We start from the raw sequence: 23,065 nt of genomic DNA on the forward strand, positions 1-23,065 counted from the left end.
CTTCATTCATCTTCCCTCTTTGTCCTAATTTCCTTTTCTTATAATGACACCAAGACACCAGTCATAATGGATTAGGGTCTACCTATATGACCTCATTTTACTTTTGTTTTGAGAGAAGGTCTGGGAGTGGTATGATCATAGCTCACTGTAAACTCAACACTTCTGGGCTCAGGTGATTTCCTGCCTCAGCCTCCCATGTAGCTGGGACTTCAGGGGCATGTCACTGTGCCTAGCAAATTCTTCTATTTTTTGTTGAGATTGGGGGAAGGGGTCCTTGTTTTTGCTCAGGCTGGTCTTAAACTTTTGACCTCAAGCCATCTTCCTGCCTAGTCCTCCCAGAGTGCTAGGATTATAGGTGCTGTGAACCACTGCACCTGGCCTCAATTTACCTTAGTTACTTTTTTTTTTTTTTAGAGATAAGAGTTTCACTATATCCCCCTCGGTAGACTGCTGTGGTGTCACAGCTCACAGCAACCTCAAACTCCTGGGCTTAAGAGATTCTCTTGCCTCAGCCTCCCAAGTAGCTGGGACTACAGGTGCCCGCCACAATGCCCAGCTATTATTTGGTTGCAGTTGTCATTGTTGTTTGGCAGGCCCGGGCTGGATTCGAACCTCGCCAGCTCTGGTGTATGTGGCTGGCACCTACTCACTGAGCTACGGGCGCTGAGCCCTTAATTGCCTTTTTAAAAGCCCTCTCTTCAAATATAGTCACATTCTGAGGTACTGAGGGTTAGGCCTTCAACATAAGAATGGGGGGACACACAGTTCAGCCCCTAACAGACATTGAAACTCATTCTTTTTAATAGTTTCATAGTGTTCCTTTTTACTATAACCTATATTACCTGTCCCCTATTTGTATAGCTGTCGATACTCTCCTGTTTTCCTCTTACAAGCAAGGATGCAGTGAATATCCTTGTATCTACTTCTTTGTGTACTTGGGGAAGGATTTAAAAATGGAATTGCCAGGTCAATGAACGTAATGTACATACTGAATTCTGGTAGATGGGCTTAGTGCCCATTGCTCAGTGGTTAGGGTGCCGGCCACATACACTGAGGCTGGTGGGTTCGAACCAGCCGGGCCTGCTAAACAACAGTGACAACTGCAACAAAAGGTGTTTGGTGTTGGGCGCCTGTACTCCCAGCTAGTTGGAAGACTGAGGCAAGAGAATCACCTGAGTCCAAGAGTGGAGGTTGCTGTGAACTGTGATGCCATGGCACTCTATCGAGGGCAACATAGACTCTGTCTCAGAATAAATAAATAAATAAATAAATAAAAAATAAATAAAAAATAAATAAATAAATAAATTCTGGTAGATGTTGGGCTAGATTTGGAAGCCTGGTTTCTTATTGATGCTGATAGGGGTTTTTTTTTTTTTTTTGTTTGTTTGAGACAGAGTCTTAAGCTGTCGCCCTGGGTAGAGTTCTATGGCATCATAGCTCACAGCAACCCCCAACTCTTGGGCTCAAGTGATTCTCTTGCCTAAGTTTTTCTATTTTAGTAGAGACGGGGGTCTCAACTTTTTCTCAGGCTGGTCTCGAACTCGTGAGCTCCTAGCAATCCACCCTCCTTGGCCTCCGAGAGTGCTAGGATTGAAGGTGTGAGCCACTATACCCAGCCCGATGCTGATAGTTTTTGAAAGCAAAATTTTGCCTTATGAATTAGGTCCTATTATGAGGGAAAAATGTTACTCTAATCTTTATTTTCTTCTTCTTCTTTTTTAAAATTTTTTTTAGAGACAAGGTCTTGCTCTGGCTCAGGGTGGTTTTGAACCTGTGAGCTCAGGCAGTCCACCTGCCTCGGCCACCCAGAGTACTAGGATTACAGGCGTGATCCACTGCACCTGGCTGATCTTTATTATTTTCTGATCAATACTTTGTTAGTGCTCTTATTTTTTTTTTAGGGGTACATGATTGGCTCTTAGTCTGATGTAATATAAGAATACAAGCTGGTATAGAAGATTGTCTAGAGAAGATTTGATTCTAAATTGGCTGCTTGTTTGAATTACTTCACAATAATATTGTGAACACATATTTTGAGTGCTGTATGTGGAGTAACTCAGTTCTTACAAACAACCTATGATGTTGATACTGTTGTCTTTTTTTTTTTTTTTTGTAGAGACAGAGTCTCACTTTATGGCCCTTGGTAGAGTGCCGTGGCCTCACACAGCTCACAACAACCTCCAACTCCTGGGCTTAAGCGATTCTCTTGCCTTAGCCTCCCGAGTAGCTGGGACTACAGGCGCCCGCCACAATGCCCGGCTATTTTTTGGTTGCAGTTCAGCTGGGGCCGGGTTTGAACCGGCCACCCTCGGTATATGGGGCCAGCGCCTTACCGACTGAGCCTCAGGCGCCGCCCCTGTTGTCTCTTTTTTTATTTTTTTTTTGAGACAGAGTCTCAAGCTGTTGCTCTGGTAGAGTGCTGTGGCATCGTAGCTCACAGCAACCTCCAGCTCTTGGGCTCAAGTGATCTTCTTGCCTCAGTTATTCTGTTTTTAGTAGAGACTGAGTCTCACTTTTGCTCAGGCTGGTTTTGAACTCCTGAGCTCAAGCAGTCAACCCTCAGGCCTCCCAGAGTGCTAGGATTATAGGTGTGAACCACTGGGCCTGGCCTCTTTTCTCTATGGAGAAATAAAGGCTTAAAGAGGTTAAGCAGCTTGCAGAAAGTTACACAAGAATGGAAATAGGAGCTTTAGGCCTGCTTGACTTGAAAGCGTGGGCTATTTACTGCTACTCTATATTGTTTTCCTGAGGGCATGTTAGAGACTTGATAACATTTAATTATGATTAAATTATTTTGTCTCTTAAAGTAGAGGTGGGTTACATACCTTTCTGTAATATTCTGAGCTACAGATGTGACATTTAGTTTAAACTTTAAACTGCTCTTTTTGAGATTGGAGGGGATTTCAGAAAGGATTGGCCAAATTAGCAAATAAAACTCATCAAGTAGAAGCAAGGATTTTTCTGAGTTCTTTTCATTTACAAAATGAAATTCAATTCTTTTATTTAAATATATAATGTACATAAGTTACAGATTCTCATTTCTGCCACTCTGGTCGAACTTTACTGGAAAACCTTTACATTTCTTCCTTGAACCTGTTTTCTGTGCATAATGAAGTTTCTGTCTATGTTTTGAAGGTTATAGCTGACTAACACCTGTTTGCTGGTCTTTCCTAGATAGGCCTGGGTGAGGACAGTGGAGGTTGTTTTGGAAGTGTCGCTGAGGAGGTAGGTGGACACAGGGATGGAGTTTTAGTGCCTGCACATAACTGCGGTGTGGTCTCTACCCATAGAAAGTGGGTGAGCTGCTACCATAGCCTTGTGCTGAAATTAGGCAGGAAGATACGTCTGCCCACAGTGGCCCCTGGGACTCCTTCAGGCTGTTGGACCAGACCCCAACTCAGTGTCGGACCTCTTGCCTGTGACCACTGTCAGGGCCAAACCTGAATGAGCAAGCCTGACTTCCCTCTTTTTCATAGTGTTTAGATACTTTGACTTAGCATTGTTCTGATCTTTCCCGTAGGACCATTTTGGTTTGTACAAGTTTAAATTGGGTGTAAGGATACGTGCCATATTAGGTATTTACTCTGTACCAGGTGGTATACTAGTTGCTTTATGTACATTACTTCATGTCTCTTTATAGCAGTTTTGTGAATTAGATGTTAACTTGTAGAAGAGAAAATTAATGTATAAAAGTGAATTAACTTGCCAGGGTCATAAATATTGAAGTAAAGATTGGCACTCATATTTGCAGATCTTTAAAAATCTCATATTTTTTTGTATTACTACTTTAGTCACAGAGTTTTAAAAAATATTTAGAAATTGGGCGGCGCCTGTGGCTCAGCAGGGCGCCGGCCCCATATGCTGAGGGTGGCGGGTTCGAACCCAGCCCCGGCCAAACTGCAACAACAACAAAAAAAAATACTTAAAAATTTATTTGTTCTTGGCTTTAATTGCTCACTATCGTATTAGATGCCTTGGGAAGGGGAAAGCTATAAGCCTATAGTTCTTCCTCCTTTAGAGAGCTTAAAATCTATTTGAATAAAAAACACAAGCACATATGAATAAAAATAGCATGATTACATATTCTTGAGATTCATTTGTTTAGTGAATGAGTACCTACTTACTGCATTGCTGATATTCAGCTATTTTCTGGGCATGCAACAGAATCCTTGCCTTTATGGAGATTTCCTTATATTTTTCCTCTGTCTTCTTTACTGCCAATAATAAACAAGATGATTATAGATTATGACTGTACTATAAAGAAAATAAGCAGGGTAATATGATAGAGTGTAAGGATGGAGGAGCCTTACTTTGGATAGTGTGGTCAGTGGAGAACTTGCTGAGGAGATGATGTTTTGAGCTGAGATCTGAAGACTGAGAAGCCAACAGCTTTAAGATCAGGGTCAGGAGTATTGTTGGCACAGACCCAAAGGCAGGACAAAGCCTGGCACATTTCAGGAGCTAGAGACCTGCGTAGCTAGATCATGGAGAGTGAGGAGGAGAGGAGTGTAAGAAGAGTCTTTCTTTAGTCCATTTGGGCTGCTATAATAGAATACCATAGACTGGGTATCTTGTAAACAATGTAGACTTATTTCTCATAGTTTTGGAGGCTGAGAAGTACAACATAAAGGTGCCAGTAGATTTGGTGTCTGGTGAGAGCCCACTCTGTGGTAGGTACATAGATGGTGCCTTCTTGCTATTTCCTCGCATAATGGAAAGGGACAGGGAAGGGGTGTGTTTTTATAAGGACATTAATCCCATTCAGCAGGGCTCTACCCTCATGACCTAATCATGTCCCAAAGGTGGTACCTTGTAACACTATCACATTGGTGATCAAGTTTCAACACATGAATTTTGTGATGGGGGAGATAACATTCATACCATAACAGGAGGTCAGTTGGGGCAGTTTTTGATAGTGAAATAGTGAAGGTCTCAGAGAAGGTGAGATTCTGGGGTGGAAGGCAAAGATAGAAATAGGATGAATTATAAGGCCATACATCCAAGGTTTGGGGCAATTTATATGAATAAAGGTATAGACTTTGAATAAGAGCACCAAACCCATTTTGGATAACTTAAATGGTATCAGGCAGTTAGCAATTGGTTGGGCATAGTGAGGTACATAAATGCTAGTTGAGCAGTTTCTGTCTTGTTTGTCCCCAGATTATCTAGATTTCAGAGCTGTGGGAAACTCTGATTTCATATTTGGGATAAGCCAAATTTTCTTTTGTTTTCTGGTCTTTGGTATGAAACTGAGGGGATGTTTGTATGGGCATGTAGTTAAGAGAGTTGAGTTATGTTACCTTTTTTTTAAAATGTGGAAGTATAAATACGTGTGTGTGTGTGTATATATATATATATATATATTTTTTTTTTTTTTTTTGAGACAGTCTTAAGCTGTTACCCTGGTTAGAGTGCTGTAGTGTCACAGCTCACAGCAACCTCAAACTCTTGGGCTTAAGCGATTCTCTTGCCTCAGCCTCCCAAGTAGCTGGGACTACAGGTGCCCACCACAATGCCTGGCTATTTTTTTGTTGCAGTTGTCATTGTTGTTTAGCAAGCCCAGGGCCAGGCTCAAACCCACCAACCTCGGTGTATATGGCTGGCACTGTAAACCACTGTGCTACGAGCACGGAGCTAATGTTACCTTTTTTTTAATGTGAAAGCATATCTTTATTACAAAATAATTTTTTCTATTAATAAAATAGTATAAACAAAAAAAAAACCCATAAACTTTATTAAGCACCTAATATGTACTAAGCTTTGTCCTATACACAGCCAAATCCTAAGTCACAGAACAAAGTTCTACTGCTTGGGACAACAATCCTGGCAAGGTACACAGACAATAAAAATACAAAGTATCACCCCCCACATACTTGTCCTTCACAGCATTATCAATAACTGACACCATTGTATGCAATTTTCTCATTCTAGTCTCTTAAATAAGAGCAGCAAAGTGGAGACTGAAACCAGTATGATAACCAAAAACAAGACCAAGTTAACTAAGAACCTACTGCTACACATGAAGTTCATGCAAAGGGGACAGGATGGGAAACTAAAAAACTAGTAAGAGTAAGAAAACGAAATCATTAGTGAAAGCACTAGTACTTGGATGTATCAGGAATTTAAGGAAAGTTTCATAATAGAAAAGCAAAATTTCTCATAATGTGAAGATCTCCATGAAAGAATGTCATTTAGAGGATTTAATCCTGAGTTTGAGAAATTAAAGTTTCAGATGAATGCTAAGAACAAAGCAAAAGAAGCTAAAGATGAAACAGTGGATGTGTCAGATAAAGAAATGTCTAGAAGATATGAGATGAGACCTTGGTGGGGAAAACTGGGAAAAAGTTTACCAAGAAGGAAATCATGCCAATTACCAAGAAGATAAAAATGTAGACACAAATTGATTAAAGCAAAGACATTCTTAACACCCCAAGATTGAAATGAATGCCTTAAGACATGGCTCAGGGATGGCTTGTGAACACCATATTTTTGTAATTTATCCTGATGATGTCTCTACAGTTAATCCTATAATGTTTATTTGTAAGAGAGATGTAATTTTAGAAACATGCTGGTTTTAAAATAGATGTGTGGGGCGGCGCCTGTGGCTCAACGGGTAGGGCGCCGGTCCCATATGCCGGAGGTGGCGGGTTCAAGCCCAGCCCCGGCCAAAAAAAAAAAAAAATAAAATAGATGTGTGATGGATATTATACATCCTTTATTTAATGCTACTTAAAGTTTTGGCCCTTGATCTTTAAATTTAAATGTAGGTGGGTACAGTGTTGTTTCCTAAAATTTTGACCATAGACTTTTAATAACTTTCTAGTCTTGACCTTGAGTTGGTGCATATAAACACCGATGTTTAAATTGTCCTTATGTTTATCTTTTAAAGTATTAATCATGTCAAGCCAATTCGTACATATTTCAGAAATCAAAGTGTCTTAAGAATTTATTATATATAAATTCATCATGAACAAACATGCCTCTCAAGCCTGAAGTATTTGCATGCTACCAGATTATTCAGTATATGGTATTATGGTTTTTGTTTATACCATTTTATTAACAGAAAAAAAATTGTTCTATAATAAAGATACGCCTTCACAGCTAACTCACGCCTGTAATCCTAGCACTCTGGAAGGCCAAGGCAGGTGAATTGCTTGAGCTCCCAAGTTCAAGACCAGCCTGAGGAAAAGCGAGATCCAGTCTCTACTAAAAAAAAAATAGAAAAACTGAGGCAAGAGGATCACTTGAGCCTGACTTGGAGGTCACTGTAAGCTATGACGCTATGGCACTCTACCCAGGGTGACAGTTTGAGACTTTGTCTCACAAAAAAAAAGGAAACACACACACACACACACACACACACACCCACACCCACCCACACCCGCTCAGGAGCTTGAGACTGGCCTGAGCAAGAGTTGAGACCCTATCTCTACTAAAAATGGAAAAAAAAACTAGCCAGGTGTGATGTCTGGTGCCTGTAGTTCCAGCTACTGAGGAAGCTGAGGCAGGAGTACTTCTTAAGCCCAGGAGTTTGAGGTTGTAGTGAACTAGGCTGAGGCCATGAGACTCCCTTTCCTCCTCCTTTCCCCCTTCTCTTCTCCCTTCCCTTTCTTTTCTGCAGTGTTTTGCTTTGTTGTCCAGGCTGTAGCTTCAAACTCCTAGGTGCATGCAATCCTCTTACCTCAGCCTTCTGACTAGCTAGCTAGGACTACAGGTGCATGCCTTCGTGCTGGGTAGTTTTTAATTTTTTTGAAGAGATGGGGTCTTCATGTGTTTGTTGCCCAAGCTGGTCTTGAACTCTTGGTCTTTAGTGATCTTTCTGCCTTGGCCTCTCAGGTGCCAGGATTATAGGTGTAGCCACTGTGCCCAGACTTCAGGAACATATTTTATAAAGAAAAAATTTGGGTAATGAATAAAATGTTTAAGACCAGCTGTTATTACCTAGCTTCTACTTTGGAAATTATGCTAAGAAACTATTGCTATGTTATATAGACTTTATATAAAGCTGAAATTGTTCAAATTATTCATCACAAAGCTTGGCCAATTAAATGAACATGAATCTGGGATTTTACTTCACCTTATGCTAAAGCAGGGGTTCTCACCCTGTGGGCTGCGACCCCTTTGTAACAATGAAGATACATTGAGGCATTAGGAAGGTTGAGAACCACTACCCTAAAGCATTAGGCTGATAATGTTTTATTGGTGCTGGCAGATGTGAGTCTCCTGGGTCAGAAACAATTTACTTAAGGCACAGCAAGCAGCGTGAGATCAGTGTGCGTGTTGCTTCCTCTTAACCCTAAGATCCATGAAGGAATGCAGAGGAGGCCCAGTTGGATGCTGTACATGCAGTGAATTTGCTTCACAGCTGAGGAACACTGGAGTTTGAGGAGTCCACTATTTCATAGCAAGCAGTAAGCATGCCTGCTCTCTGTCACTCAGAGGGAGATATTACTGCATCGTTCAAGGGGGTTTGCTATAAACACAACTCTCTGGATGCCCTGGTTCAAGAGTGGTTAGGACCTTGCCTTAACTTAACCAACAAGATGTATGGGAGTATGAAAGACCTATAGGGAATGTATCTCTGAACACTTCTTGAAAGATACATTTATAGAATTTAATTTTTTTCCAAATCAGGATGGATACAATTATTATTGAGAATCTCCTTGTATTTTTATTGGGACAAATACTTTGAGCATTAGCTCTATTACTTTGACTTTTTGACAGAGTACCAGAGTTCTTTAAGATTATTTGGTGTTTACTGAGGACTCTGAAAACAGATTATAAAGTTCACAAAGAACTTTTTTTACATGTTTTCCTCAGTATTTGCTTGAGGTCTGAAGAGCTGGAAAAGAATGCCAGGTTACATGGGCCCTAACTGGCTGAGGGGCAAGTTCTTGTATTTTGGCCAGAATTTTTTTATCTGTGTAATGATGGGGTTAAGTTGGTTCATTAAGGGATTTTCTAATTCTTCATTGGCTCATGCTTGTAATCTTGAGTTTGAAAATGGGTTGCAGGGCGGCGCCTGTGGCTCAGTCGGTAAGGCGCCGGCCCCGTATACCAAGGGTGACGGGTTCAAACCTGGCCCTGGCCAAACTGCAGCCAAAAAATAGCCAGGTGTTGTGGCGGGCTCCTGTAGTCCCAGCTACTCGGGAGGCTGAGGCAAGAGAATCGCTTAAACCCAGGAGCTGGAGGTTGCTGTGAGCTGTGTGAGGCCACGGCACTCTACCGAGGGCCATAAAGTGAGACCCTGTCTCTACAAAAAAAAAAAAAAAAGAAAATGGGTTGCATTAGGGGCAAATGTGTTTCACATGAAAACAGCATTACTTCTAGTGTATTTTGGATTAATGTGAATGTGGTGTCTTTTTCTGACACTGCTTATATCAATTCATTTCTGACACTAACTCTCACCCCACAGCTTAAGCTCTAAGAGTCCCATAAGACTGCCCTCACCTTTAGGCATCAGCTGCAAATCGGATATCTAAGCCACTCAAATTTCTGGCCAGTTGACTACAAACGTGGGGGGTTCCCTGACTCAAGTTTGATAATTAACTAGAACAACTCACAGACCTCAAGAGAACATTTTAGTTGCCTTTACGCTTTTACAAGATAAAACTCAGGAACAGCCAAATGGCCTAATGCAAATATAGTAGAAACTCAATTGTTGACCAACTTCCTACATTGACCACCTCCTTAAATTGACCGAATTTTCATAGACTGGATGTGTACCACTTGTGTTTCAGTATACTAGGTTTAGTTCCTTACATTGACCACCTCTGTATATTGACCAGTTTTTTATATGAAAAATAAGGACATAACATGGCTGGACACATTCTGGACATCCCTTTTATACAGCCATGTTAATAGGCATTAAAGGTTTGTTATGAGGAATTGTTATGAAGGGTGCTATAGGAGCACATAGGCATGGCATCCAATTCAGAGTTAGGTGGTTCTCTATGTTTAATAAGGTTGCAGTTGAAAGCAACAAGAAATTGTAACCTTTTAAGGATTATGACTGAAATAGGACTTTATCTTAAAATCTAAGTATACATGTGGTAGTGCTTCTTTATTCTCTCAGAAAAATTGTTGAAAGTATTTCATTGGATCTGGGATTGCATTTACATCAGTTTCATAGAAGTTAAAATATGGAGGTAAAATAGCTGGTAGTGATTTTAAGATTCCTCAATAAAAGGACATTTTGATTTTAGAGATGTTTAATTGTGAAGAAATTATTTCAATATTGAATTCTGGTTAAATTTGTAATTAATAGCTTCTTAGAATGGAGGACTAGAAGTAAGAGAAGTTTAAAGTAGTTCTGTTTATGAGTCAGTATGATTTAGAGTGATCTGACTTTTTTCTCATAGAATTGGAGGTTTTAGACTCTATATCATGAATATTGATTTAGTAACTAGGCATCCTGGTGCTAAAACAGCTCCTGAGACCAGAGATCACCCTGATCTTTGTTTGGTTCCTCATGCTGCTCATATATTACGAGAGGTGGGTGGGGGTGGTAGTGGTACTGCTACTGCTTGTGGGTTAGCGCCTGAGTAACTATAGCTCTAAGGCTTAGTAATGAACCATTCTTTAAAGCAGTAGCCTTTGTATTGTGTTGTCTAGTTCACTTATGTGTTTTACATACTCATGTGAGTGCTGAAGAGGTTTCACAAAATATTTGCCAAACTGCATGGTATTCTTTTTGATATAGCCTCTTCTTTCATTTCTTTCTTTTTTTTTTTTTTTTGTAGAGACAGTCTCACTTTATGGCCCTCGGCAGAGTGCCGTGGCCTCACACAGCTCACAGCAACCTCCAACTCCTGGGCTTAAGCGATTCTCTTGCCTCAGCCTCCAGAGCAGCTGGGACTACAGGCGCCCGCCACAACGCCCGGCTATTTTTTGGTTGCAGTTTCGCCGGGTCTGGGTTTGAACCCACCACCCTCGGCATGTGGGGCCGGCGCCCTACTCACTGAGCCACAGGCGCCGCCCCTCTCTTCTTTCATTTCATTATAAAAAGAAATATGCTGCTTATTTCAGCACTTAGCACTTTTTTTTTTTTTTAATTTTTTTTTTAGACACAGAGTCTCACTTCGTTGCCTTCTGTAGAATGCTGTGGCTACCGTGGCGTCACATAGCTCAGAGCAACCTCCAACTCCTGGCTTAGGCGATTCTATTGCCTCAGCCTCCCGACTGAGCCACAGGCACTGCCCTACGCTTATTTGGAGATAGGGTCTGTCGCTTGGGGTAGAGTTCAGCGGTGTCATCATAGCTCATTGCAGCCTCAGACTCCTGAGCTCGAGCAATTCTTCTGCCTCAGCTTCCTGAGTAACTGGGTCTACAGATACACACCACCATGCCTGGATATTTTTTTCTATTTTTAGTGGAGATGGGGGTTTCACTCTTGCTCGGGCTGGTCTTTTTTTTTTTTTTTTTGCAGTTTTTGGCCGGGGCCAGGTTTGAACCCACCACTTCTATGCCCTACTCCTTGAGCAACAGGTGCCGCCCACTAGGGCTGGTCTTGAACTCTTGAGCTCAAGTAATCTAGCTGCCTCAGCCTCCCAGAGTGCCTGGCCTGGAGGTGGGTTCTTTCTGTTGCCTTATTGATTTCTAACTCTTGGCCTCAACCAGTCCTCCCACCTTGTCCTTCTAAATTGCCAGGATTTTATAGGCATGAACCATGGTGCCTGGCCAGAAATTGATTTTTATTTGTTGTTGTGACTTTGAGCAAATCTCTATTTCTCATTTTAGATTCTTGCAGCTGTAATAATTGTACTAGTTGTGTTCTTGCTGTGAATGAATGAACCTGTTTGCTAGGTGAGGTTTAAAAAAATATGTAAGTACACATAAACAAATATCTTTAATCTTTTTGCAGGTCAACATCAGATTTGAAATATTTAAAGTGGATATAAAACTATTTCAGCAATGCAGACAATTAAGTGCGTTGTGGTAGGCGATGGTGCTGTTGGTAAAACATGTCTCCTGATATCCTACACAACAAACAAATTTCCATCTGAATATGTTCCGACTGTAAGTATAAAAACTTCCATCTGTTATTGAAATGCATAATAATTTGATACCCTTTTGAAAATGCTTTTTCTGTATGTACTGAAATTTTTCTGTTGTCTGCCTTTGTTTCCTGTTTTTAAAGATCTTGACTTCTCATGGGTAAATTATGTACACTTTAAAATTAAACAGCTGAAAAAAAATCAGTGGAAAGTCAGAAGGGGTGACACAAGGGTTTGCAAGAAGTGCTGGGAGGCAAAACTCCAGTAGACAAGATTCTAAAGAGTGGTGGTCTCAGTTTGGAGAAGTGTGCCCTACATCTTGGAATGAGGTGACTTTCTTTTTTGATATCTTGGCCAATGGTTGATCAGTACTTGGAGGTCTCCTGGGATGCTATTTGGGGTCTTGTATCTTCAGAGAAAGTCTCTCTGCTTATCTTGTGGAGCTGTTTTCTTAGAAGTACGAGAGCTCCAGACTGATGCTTAGGGGCAGAAAAGAGAAGACTTTGTTTTTTTTTTCTTTTTCTTTTTTTAATGTTACCGCTTCCTCTCTCTGCATTTTGTTTTGTTTTGTTTTGTTTGTGTAGCAGGTCCAGACCAGATTTGAACCTGCGGCGCCCCACCCCCACCACTGCAGTGCATGGGGCTGGTGCTCTAACCATTGAGCTATGCGTGCCCAGCCTAGAAGACTTGTTTTTTTTATGAGAAACCAACAGAAACCTTTCATAAGTTATCAACTCCTTGGACTCCTTGGAATGGTAGAGGAAGGATGAGAATAATAGATAGTGAAGCAGGAGGCAGTTATCTAGAGTAGAGCTAATTTGTGAAAGAATGTGTTTGAGATTTGGGTTGTCCCAAGTTGCTTAAGCAATCCAGTGGTATAATTATGTTAGATATGCATGCTCATTCAGTGGGGAGTGCAGAGTTGGCCTGGCAATGGCAGCTACCACCTCTGTTAAGCAAGCTATTTAGGGGTAATGAGGAACTTATGTATGATTAAAATGAGACTAGTATCTTTGGAAGTGAAAAGGAGGAAAATGCGTTAGTACTTGAGTTGAATCTTCAGAGACTTGAGCGTTATCAGGAAGGTGAATATGGGGTAAAGGTAATTATGTCTGTTCGGAATTGACAGTTTCTTCTGTGTCCTAGGGCAGGTAAAGTGATTGAGTTAGGCTATGGGAATAAAGAAGACGAAGTTTTTTTTTTTTAAGGGAGATTAAAGGTATGATTAAATACAAAAATCATGTTTTTTGAATTGGCCCATTTATGGACAGTGTAAATGGAAGATGTTTTGAGGTTACAAGAGACTGATAGAGGGAATTTGTAGAGATAGATGGATCTTATTTTCTTTCTTTCTTTTTTTTATTTTTTTTCTTTTGCAGTTTTTGGCCGGGGCCAGGTTTGAACCCGCTACCTCTGGTATATGGGGCTGGCGCCCTACTCCTTGAGCCACAGGCGCCACCGGATCTTGTTTTCAAGTGATGACAACTATTAGAAATTTTGTACTTCAGTCTCCATTAAAGATATTTACTTGTGTTTTGTGACCAGCCATTTGGTGTTATATTTATTTATTTATTTTTATTTATTGTTTTTTTGTTTTGTGTTTTTTTTTTTTTTTTGGCCGGGGATGGGTTTGAACCCGCCACCTCCGGCATATGGGACCGGCGCCCTACTGCTTGAGCCACAGGTGCCGCCCTTTTTGGTGTTATATTTAAAGTGGGCTTGTGGATGTTTTATTTGTATGTTTGTATATAGATCTCTGGAAAAGGGATAGGGTGGGGGGGACCAATAGTAGTAGTAGTAGAAGAAAATTTTAAATGAGCCTTTTTAGGTAAATAAATGGACCACGAGGCACACACAATATAGTCATGGTACCTTTTTTTTTTTTTTTTGAGACAGAGTTTTACTGTCACCCTCAGTAGGGTGGTGTGGCGTCATAGCTCACAGCAACCTCAAACTCTGGGCTTAAGTGATCCTCTTGCTTCAGCCTCCTGAGTAGCTGGGACTACGGGCACCCACCACCTTTTAGAGACAGGGTCTTGCTCTGACTCAGGCTGGTCTCCTACTCCTGAGCTCAAGCAGTCCACCTGCCTCAGGAGTATAGGTGTGAGCCACTGCACCTGGTGAATGGTACTTATTTTGGAAACGGATTTGGTGTAAAATGCATTTTTGTTTTCACTTATGAACCAGGAGTTGCCATTTCTAGAATAACAGAAACTTAGAGCTGGTAGAGCTCATATATAATCTATCTCTTACAGATGAGGGAATTCAGGCCCAATTTAGTGGAGACACTTAAACATTAGTATTAAGTAGAATCTGGATTAGAAGCCAGCTTTTCTGATTCTCAGTTCAGTCTTTGCCTTGTATATGAAAAATCTGGTAAAGAAGGGCTGTTTTTTTTTTTTTTGAGTCCCATTTCTTAAGTGTGATTTAAGAAAATAGCCCATGTGGTTTGAGACTTTAGCCCCATTCATTCCATTTCTTTGTTCTTGTTGTCAAGAACTAACTTTCCCAAGTCAGACACAGTGATTCATGCCTGTAATCCTAGCACTCTGGGAGGCCCAGGCGAGTGGATTGCCTGAGCTCACAGGCTCAAGACCAGCCTGAGCTATAGTGAGACCCTGCCTCTAAAAATAGCCAGGCATTGTGGCAGGCACCTGTAGTCCTAGCTACTTGGAGGCTGAGGCAAGTGACTTGCTCAAGCCCAAGAGTTTGAGATTGCTATGATGCTATGGCACTCTATCAAGGGTGACAAAGTGAGACTCTCTCAAAAAACAAAAACAAAACCCCAACAAAACATGAATCAGTAGGTAGCTGAAACATTAAGCAGGGCTGATCTTTTCCCAGTTTGAAAACATCGCTTTCGGGGCGGTGCCTGTGGCTCAGTCAGTAGGGCGCCGGCCCCATATACCGAGGGTGGCTGGTTCATACCCGGCCCCGGCTGAATTGCAACCAAAAAAAAGAAAACATCACTTTCCCCTTTTATCTATTTTATTTATTTAATTAATTTATCTTCTAATTTAAACTTTTTTTTATTGTAAATGGACAAATTATAGTTGTATAGGAAAGCATTTTATTCATATAGAAATTAATTCAAAAGAATTCATGAATTGGTGTTGGGTCTTTTCTCATTTAGCATAATTACCTCCCATTTCCTCCACCCCCCCCACCCCCTCACCCCCCCACCCCCCGCCACTGTACTGGTTTTTTTAAGGATTTTATGGTCCATTTACAAATAAGATACCTAGTCAAAGAATATATCTTATGTCTTTGTGGTTTGTGCCCGATAACATGAATTTTATTCATGAAATTCCCAAAGAATATCTGTAGCCTTTTCTTGGATTCCTTGAGTGCTTTCAGGGAAGCTTTATTTCTCCCAAAATCAGCTTGTTCGTAACAATTCTCATCCTGTCTGGTACCTCAAAAAGAAAAAAAAAAGATTATCATGAATCTAGGAGATTTTAATTCTAGATTAAAAGGAAATGGTCTATGAAGAAATAATTTCTTTTTTCTTTTTTTTTTTTTTTTGAGACAGTCTTATTACATCCCCCTCTGTAGAGCGCTATGGCATCGCAGCTCACAGCAACCTCAAACTCCTTGGGCTTAAGCGATTCTCTTGCCTCAGCCTCCCGAGTAGCTGGGACTACAGGCACCCACCACAAGGCCCGGCTGTTTTTTTGGTTGGAGTTGTTGTTTAGCAGGACCGGGCTGGGCTCAAACCTGCCAACCTCGATGTATATGGTTGGTACCCTACTCACTGAGCTATGGGCACCGAGCCAAAATAATTTCTTAGAAATCAGATCGAATATTGAAGTGTCTCCAAAGTTTCAAACTTGAACAGGATCATTTTGTGTAGCTAGAGGACTCTGCTCCTGTGGTATAACCTTCCGTGGCTTTCTATCCAGGCTGCTGGGGGTAGAGCAGGCATCCTAGGACATAACTTTTGTCACTTTTTCCAAGGACCACTTAGCTCATACATGGGCTTAGTTGGCAAGATTGGTTATATAAGGGTGATGGGCAGACTAAGGGAAGATTAAATCTTAGGAACGAGAAAACACTGTCTTAGCTTAAGGGTTGTCCTGTCCATTTACCCTCACCTTCTTCGCTAACGATGTTGTATTTTTATTTTTAGGTTTTTGACAACTATGCAGTCACAGTTATGATTGGTGGAGAGCCGTATACTCTTGGACTTTTTGATACTGCAGGTACTTAATGTCTTTTATAGTGTTTTGATCTGAAACTATAACATTTGCTGGTTTGTTGTCTTTTTTGGATGTTTTGGGAAACCAGCATATTAGCAAACCATTTGCCTTTTGTTAACAGCAGGATTGAATATAATGGTGGCTGATGGCTTGACCATGGAGCAGTCCCAGAGCTGGGATGGCAGATGGGAATTCGGAGTAACTTGGGTAGATGTTGTGGTAGGAGATAAAGTAAAATAAGAGCAGAGTTTGTTAGATAAGCTCTGAATTGAACTAACAAAATCCTGATGTGTGCACCTTGCATAGAATTGAGGACTGTGTTAGTGTTTGGGGGAGAGACTAAGAGAATGAATTCATGGGAAATATGCTTACTGATTATCTTCCTTTGCCCTTCCTCCCCACTCTCTTATAAAGCCCAGAATTTCCTAAATATGCCCAAGGTTGTAAGTTTATAAACTATGAACTATATTTATTATTATTGCTCTCTGAAATTTGAGGCCTTATTTAGTGTATTTGTCTGTATAATACATGTTTAGATAACTTCTTATGAAAGGTAGTTGGTTATTTTATGCTACAACTGAAATTGAATTGAGGGTATACCTGTGTCTCCCTCACCATATATTGAGATCTGTTGTCAACTATCCAAATTTTAAGAACAAACTACTTTCTTCCTCAAGGGCACCTAATTCCTCAATGTTACTTCTTGTTTGTTTTTAACAGGGGCTGTACCTCTTAATTTCTGACTTTTCTCTATGTAGTCTCTTATTATCAGTTTAGTTAGCCAAAGGAAAATCTCAGAAAAGATATCCTTTAGAATATCTTTAGAATGTAAGAATTCTAAACTTTTTTTAATTATTATTTTTTTTTATTAAATCATAGCTGTGTACATTAATGTGAGAATTCTAAACTTCTAATGAATTACTCTGTCACTGTCTGCCAGCTAGCCTGTCACTCTCATGGAGTGTATTACACTGCCCACTTTGAGGAACTATTGGATTTAAGTGGGAAGGTGAAATGGAAAAACAATAGTAAACAGTTAAGTAGAGAACATTTTAATGAGTTAAAAATTATGAGAATGTTATGTATATTAGAGGAAACTTGGAAAATAGAGGGAAAAGATTAAAATAATGACACATAGTCTCATGATAAGTAAGGAATTTTTCCTTCTGTGTTGATTCATGCCTGTGGAGGCCATCTGCATGCAGCAGAGAGTAATCTACTTGTTGAAAATTAATTTTATATCTGGGTGTGGTAGTGGGCACCTATGGTTCAGTTACTCGGGGATGCTGAGGCAAGAGGATCGCTTGAACCCAGAAGTTTGAGGTTACTAAGAGCTAGGCTGATGTCACAGCACTCTACTAGCCTGTGCAACAGAGTGAGACTCAGTCTCAAAAAAATTCAACAAAAACATACAACTAGATATAATGTAAAATAAAACAATACAAGGTATATAAAGCAGAAGTTGACAATTAAAAGGTCAAACAGGTGTATCCATTGTTGTAGTAGAAAGTTTCACAACTTGTCTGTGACGAACAGAATAGTCTGACTTAGCACACAGAGAACACTGTACCACAACAGCAGGATATACACACTTTTCAAGCACAGCAAAATTTTACAAGAACTTAACCATACTCTGGGCAGCCAAGGTGGGTGGATTGCCTAGCTTGGGACTTGGAGACCAACTGGAGCAAGAGTGAGACCCTGTCTCCAAAGATAGCCAGGCAGTGCCTGTAGTCCCAAGCTACTTAGGAGGCTGAGGCAGGAGGATTGCTTGTGCCCAAGAGTTTGAGGTTGCTCCAAGCTATGATGCCATGGCACTGTACCAAGGGCAACAAAGTGAGACTCTGTCTCAAAAAAAAAAAAAAAAAAAAAAACAAACCCTAAAAACTTACCATAAACTGGGCCAAAAAGCACATCACAGAAATTTTAAGGAAAGACAATCACGCAGATTGTCTTTGCTGATAATACAGTTCAGCAGTTTATTATTTTCATTTATTTATTTTTTTGAGACAGAGTCTCACTATGTCACCCTCAGTATGAGTGCCATGGCGTCACACAGTTCACAGCAACCTCTAACTCCTGGGCTTAGGTGATTTCTGTTGCCTCAGTCTCCTGAGTAGCTGGGATTATAGGCCCCTGCTACAACGCCTGGCTGTTTTTTTTTGTTGTGGTTTGGCCGGGGCTGGGTTTGAACCTACCACCCTCGGTATATGGGGCCAGTGCCCTACCCACTGAGCCATAGGCGCCACCCTATTTTTTAATTTTTTAATTTTTTTTTGGAGACAGGCTCAAGCTGTTGCCCTGGGTAGAGTGCCTTTGGCGTCAGAGCTTATAGCAACCTCCAACTATGGGGCTCATGTGATTCTCTTGCCTCAGTTTTTCTATTTTTAGTGGAGACGGGATCTCATTTTTTGCTCAGGCTGGTCGCAAACTCGTGAGCTCAAGTAGTCCACCTGCCTTGGCCTCCCAGAGTGCTGGGATTACAGGCGTGAGCCACCGCCATCTAGCCTACTTCAGCCAGTTTTTAAAAAAGAAAACCATGTTTGTAAGTTAAGAAATATCCTTCTCAATAAAAAGAATAATTAATTTTAAATTTTATTTTTTTCTTTATTAAATCATAACTGTGTACCTTATGTATTTACGGGGTACAATGTGCTGATTTGATATACAATGGAATGCTTACATATAACTGATTAACGTAATCATCTCCTCCCTTAACTTACTTGTCGTGGTAAGGCGTTTATACTCTGTTCTTAATTAAATTTTATTTTCACAGTTGTAAGCTTTTACATATTATTTTTTGGTTAGTACTTTCTAAAGCTTTGTTGTTATACAATAAAATTCGCTCATTTCAAATGTTTAGTTTGACAACTTTTGCTGACTCTCCACATGTCAGCAGAATATAACATGTTTATCACTGTAAAAATTTTCCATCTGAGTGCCTAAGCACAGTGGCTCACACCTGTAATCCCAGGACTTGGGAGGCTGGGGTGGGTGGATTGTCTGAGCTCGCAGGTTTGAGATCAGCCTGAACCAGAGCGAGACCACATCTCTAAAAATAGCCAAGCGTTGTGGTGGGCGCCTGTAGTCCCAGCTACTTGGGAGACTGAGGCAAAAGATCTCTTAAGCCCAGGAGTTTGAGGTTGCTGTGAACTATGATGCCATGGCACTACCAAGGGTGACAAAGTGAGACTCTTGTCTCAAAAAAAAAAAAAGTTTCTATGTGCCCTTTTGCAGTCAGTCCCCTCCCTTGACCCGGTCCCAAATAACCACAGATTGGTTTCCTGGTTTCTACAGTTTTGCTTTTCTAGGGTCTCATATAAATGGAACCATGAATATGTAGTCTTTTTTTTTTTTGGTAGAGACAGAGTCTCACTTTATGGCCCTCGGTAGAGTGCCGTGGCATCACACAGCTCACAGCAACCTCCAACTCCTGGGCTTAAGCAATTCTCTTGCCTCAGCCTCCCGAGTAGCTGGGACTACAGGCGCCCGCCACAACGCCCAGCTATTTTTTGGTTGCAGTTCAGCCAGGGCCGGATTTGAACCCGCCACCCTCGGTATATGGGGCCGGCGCCTTACTGACTGAGCCACAGGCGCCGCCCAATATGTAGTCTTTTATTGTTTGACTGCTTTCACTTAGCATAATGTTTGCGAGAGTCTTTCATGCCGTGTGTATTATTGCTGGGTAGTATTCTATTCTATCAATACAGCATTGTTTGTTTCTCCATTTACAAGTTGATGGATATTTGGGTTCCAGTTTTACGCTATAATAAATATTGGTGCTATGAACTGCTCCCATGTTTTTAGCTATTGTGAATAATGCTGCTGTGAACATGGGTGTACAAATATCTCTGAGATGCTGCTTTCAGTTTTGTTTTGTTTAAGCCAAATCTTGGGCTTAAACGATTCTCTTGCCTCAGCCTCCCAAGTACAGGCCCCCACCACAACGCCCAGTTATTTCTTGTTGCAGTTGTCATTGTTGTTTAGCAAGCCTAGGCTGGGTTTGAACCCACCAGCCTCCGTGTATGTGGCCAGTGCCCTAACCGCTGTGCTATGGGTGCCAAGCTTCTATTTTTAAGTTTTTGAGGACCTTCCATATTGTTTTCCAGAGTGACTATCTCATTTTATGTTCCTACCAACAGTGCATAATGCTTCAGTGTCTCCACATTTTTGCTAACACTTATTTTCTGTTTGACTATAGCTATCCTAATGAGTATGAAGTATTATTATAGTTTTTGACTTGTATTTCCCTAGTAATTAGTGATGTTGAGCATTTTTTCATGTGCTTATTGGTCATTTGTATATTTTCTTTGGCGAAATGTCCAATGCCCATTTTTGAATTCAGAGTTTTTTTGGTTGCTTTTGTTTTTTTGTTAAGTTTTAAGAGTTCGCTATGGATTCTAGATATTAATCCTTCATCAAATACATGATCTGCAAATATTTTTCTCTCATTTTGTGGGTTGCTTTTTTACTCTGTTGATACCATTTTTTTGGTGCATAAAGTTTTAAAAATTTTTATGAAGTTAGATTTGCCTGTTTTTTCTTTGGTTACCTGTGCCTTTGGTATCATATTCAAAAGATCATTGCCAAGCCCAGTATTATGAACTTTTTGCCCTATGTTCTCTGAGTGTTTTTAAATTTTAGGTCTCTTAAGTATATTTATTTATTTTGAGTTAATTTTTGTATTTGGTGTTGGCTAAGGTCCAACTTCAAGTGGATATCTCATTTTCTCAGCACCATTTACTGAAAAGAGTCCTTTTACTACTGAATGATCTTTGTACCCTTGTTAAAAAACATTAGACCATGTACGTGAGAATTTATTTCTGGGTTCTGTACTCCATTATCTTATACGTCTGTCGTATGCTAGTATAACACCGGTTTGATTACTGTAATGTATATTAGGTTTTGAAATCTGGAAGTGCGAATCCTCCAGCTTTATTCTTCTTCAAGATTATTTTGGCTGTTTGGGATCTCTTGTTGGGATTTTGATAGGGATTCCATTGAATCTGTAGGTTGCTTTGGATGGTACTGACATTTAAGAATATTAAGTCCTCTAATCTATGAACATGGGATGTGTTTCCATTTATTTATATCTTTAATTTCTTTCAGCTGTGTTTTGTAATTTTCATTGTACAAGTTTTTCAGATACTGGTCACATGTGTGCATTAAATAAACATGTGAACCTGCTTTAGTAGTCATGATAGACAATGGATTTTTTCTTTCTTTCTTTTTTTTTTTAATATTTATTTATTTGCAGATTTTGGCCGGGGCTGGGTTTGAACCCGCCACCTCCGGCATATGGGGCTGGCGCCCTACTCCTTTGAGCCACAGACACCTCCCGACAATGGATTTTTTTCATCTGCATTTCACTGAGATGTTTGTTTCCTTAGTTGGTTTTTCTGTGATTGTTTCTTTACCAAATCTAAGATTGATTTTTTTTTTTTTCACTGCCACTCGTCTTTAATAATGTCTAAGATTGATTTTTAACCATTTCTGTAGCAGGAGTTTATTATTATGTTATTGTTGGGTTATGAATGGATACAAAGATTGAAAACTACAAGCTAGTTATAAAAGCAAATAATGTAACAGCAAGTTTGTTACTCTTCTGAGTGCTTGAGACATTAAATAGAATTAGCCAAGTAAGCATATTGTCCACATACTTACCTTACAAAGCCATACATTTTTTTTTTTAAAGCCATACATTTTATTAGATAAATAAGTTGCTTTCTGCCTAATAACTAATGTGCTGTGACTTGTAATTTTAATGCTGAAAGGACACCAACATTCAGTTGCAGAATTCATTCCTGCCTATTTTTCTTCCTAGGGCAAGAGGATTATGACAGATTACGACCGCTGAGTTATCCACAAACAGATGTATTTCTAGTCTGCTTTTCAGTGGTCTCTCCATCCTCATTTGAAAATGTGAAAGAAAAGGTAAGTTGTTCAGATATTCTTGTCCTGAAAAAAGTCATCACAGAATTTCTTTTGACCTATTGTACATAGCTTCTGGGTTAATGAAGGTGTATTTTAAAATGCTTTTTCTTATAGTGGGTGCCTGAGATAACTCACCATTGTCCAAAGACTCCTTTCTTGCTTGTTGGGACCCAAATTGATCTCAGAGATGATCCTTCTACTATTGAGAAACTTGCCAAGAACAAACAGAAACCTATCACACCAGAGACTGCTGAAAAGCTGGCCCGTGACCTGAAGGCTGTCAAGTATGTGGAGTGTTCTGCACTTACACAGGTAAGGACGGTGTGAAACCCCATGTTTAGGATGCAGGGATTATTTCTAATGGTGGTCAACAGTGCTCAGTGCTACCTAGGAAGAACATGTACAGCTTTATGGTGTATATTCTTTTGTTAGAGGCCTCTTTGTTTATTGGAGAACGTTATTAGTCTCTAAAGCTCTTGGGTTGGTGAGTGTCCATGTTCTGAATGATTTGTAGTAGTCAGGGTTGTGTTAAAAAAGAAAAAAACAAAAAATTTTATAGCAGAGGTCCAAATTAAGCACAAGCTTGCAAAAGAGGATGAGAATTCTTTTCTAGAAACTTAATTTTTCATCTAAATACATCTGATCTTTTCTTGCTATTTATAACAATTGATGCTATACTGTTGCTACACTGTTTCTGGGATAACTCAGCTGGGACAAGAATTAGTTGTAATAAATGAGACTTTTATGTCAAGGAAGACTGCCTTGGCTATTTCTGCCACAGTTTCAAGCATGCTTTATAGTGCAGTTATTAAATATGTTACTATTTTCCTCTATTCCTATGTTTTTGGAGGTATCTCTTCCTTATGTGGACCTCTCTTTCCTTCTGGCCATTTTGGAATGATTTAATTGGAATTCTTCTTAAAGTTTGATAAGGAA

General features: G+C 40.1%; 1 protein-coding gene across 11 annotated transcripts in view; it reads left to right on the forward strand.

The window, feature by feature from the left end:
* Nucleotides 1-23,065, forward strand: part of CDC42 (cell division cycle 42) — a 41,714-nt gene that overhangs the window by 12,728 nt on the left and 5,921 nt on the right. For 9 of the 11 annotated variants that reach the window (XM_053576070.1, XM_053576080.1, XM_053576069.1 and 6 more), the window contains exons 2-5: nucleotides 11,864-12,018; nucleotides 16,126-16,198; nucleotides 22,020-22,129; nucleotides 22,244-22,441. In XM_053576070.1, coding sequence (XP_053432045.1) covers nucleotides 11,914-12,018; nucleotides 16,126-16,198; nucleotides 22,020-22,129; nucleotides 22,244-22,441 — 486 coding nt within the window. In that variant the 5' untranslated portion in view covers nucleotides 11,864-11,913. Of the gene's footprint in view, nucleotides 1-3,204; nucleotides 3,226-11,550; nucleotides 11,570-11,863; nucleotides 12,019-16,125; nucleotides 16,199-22,019; nucleotides 22,130-22,243; nucleotides 22,442-23,065 lie in introns of those variants that run through there. The other 2 variants (XM_053576076.1, XM_053576079.1) reach the window with 2 other exon arrangements.

The sequence above is a fragment of the Nycticebus coucang genome, chromosome 22 (assembly GCF_027406575.1).
Source record: "Nycticebus coucang isolate mNycCou1 chromosome 22, mNycCou1.pri, whole genome shotgun sequence".
NCBI lineage: Eukaryota > Metazoa > Chordata > Mammalia > Primates > Lorisidae > Nycticebus > Nycticebus coucang.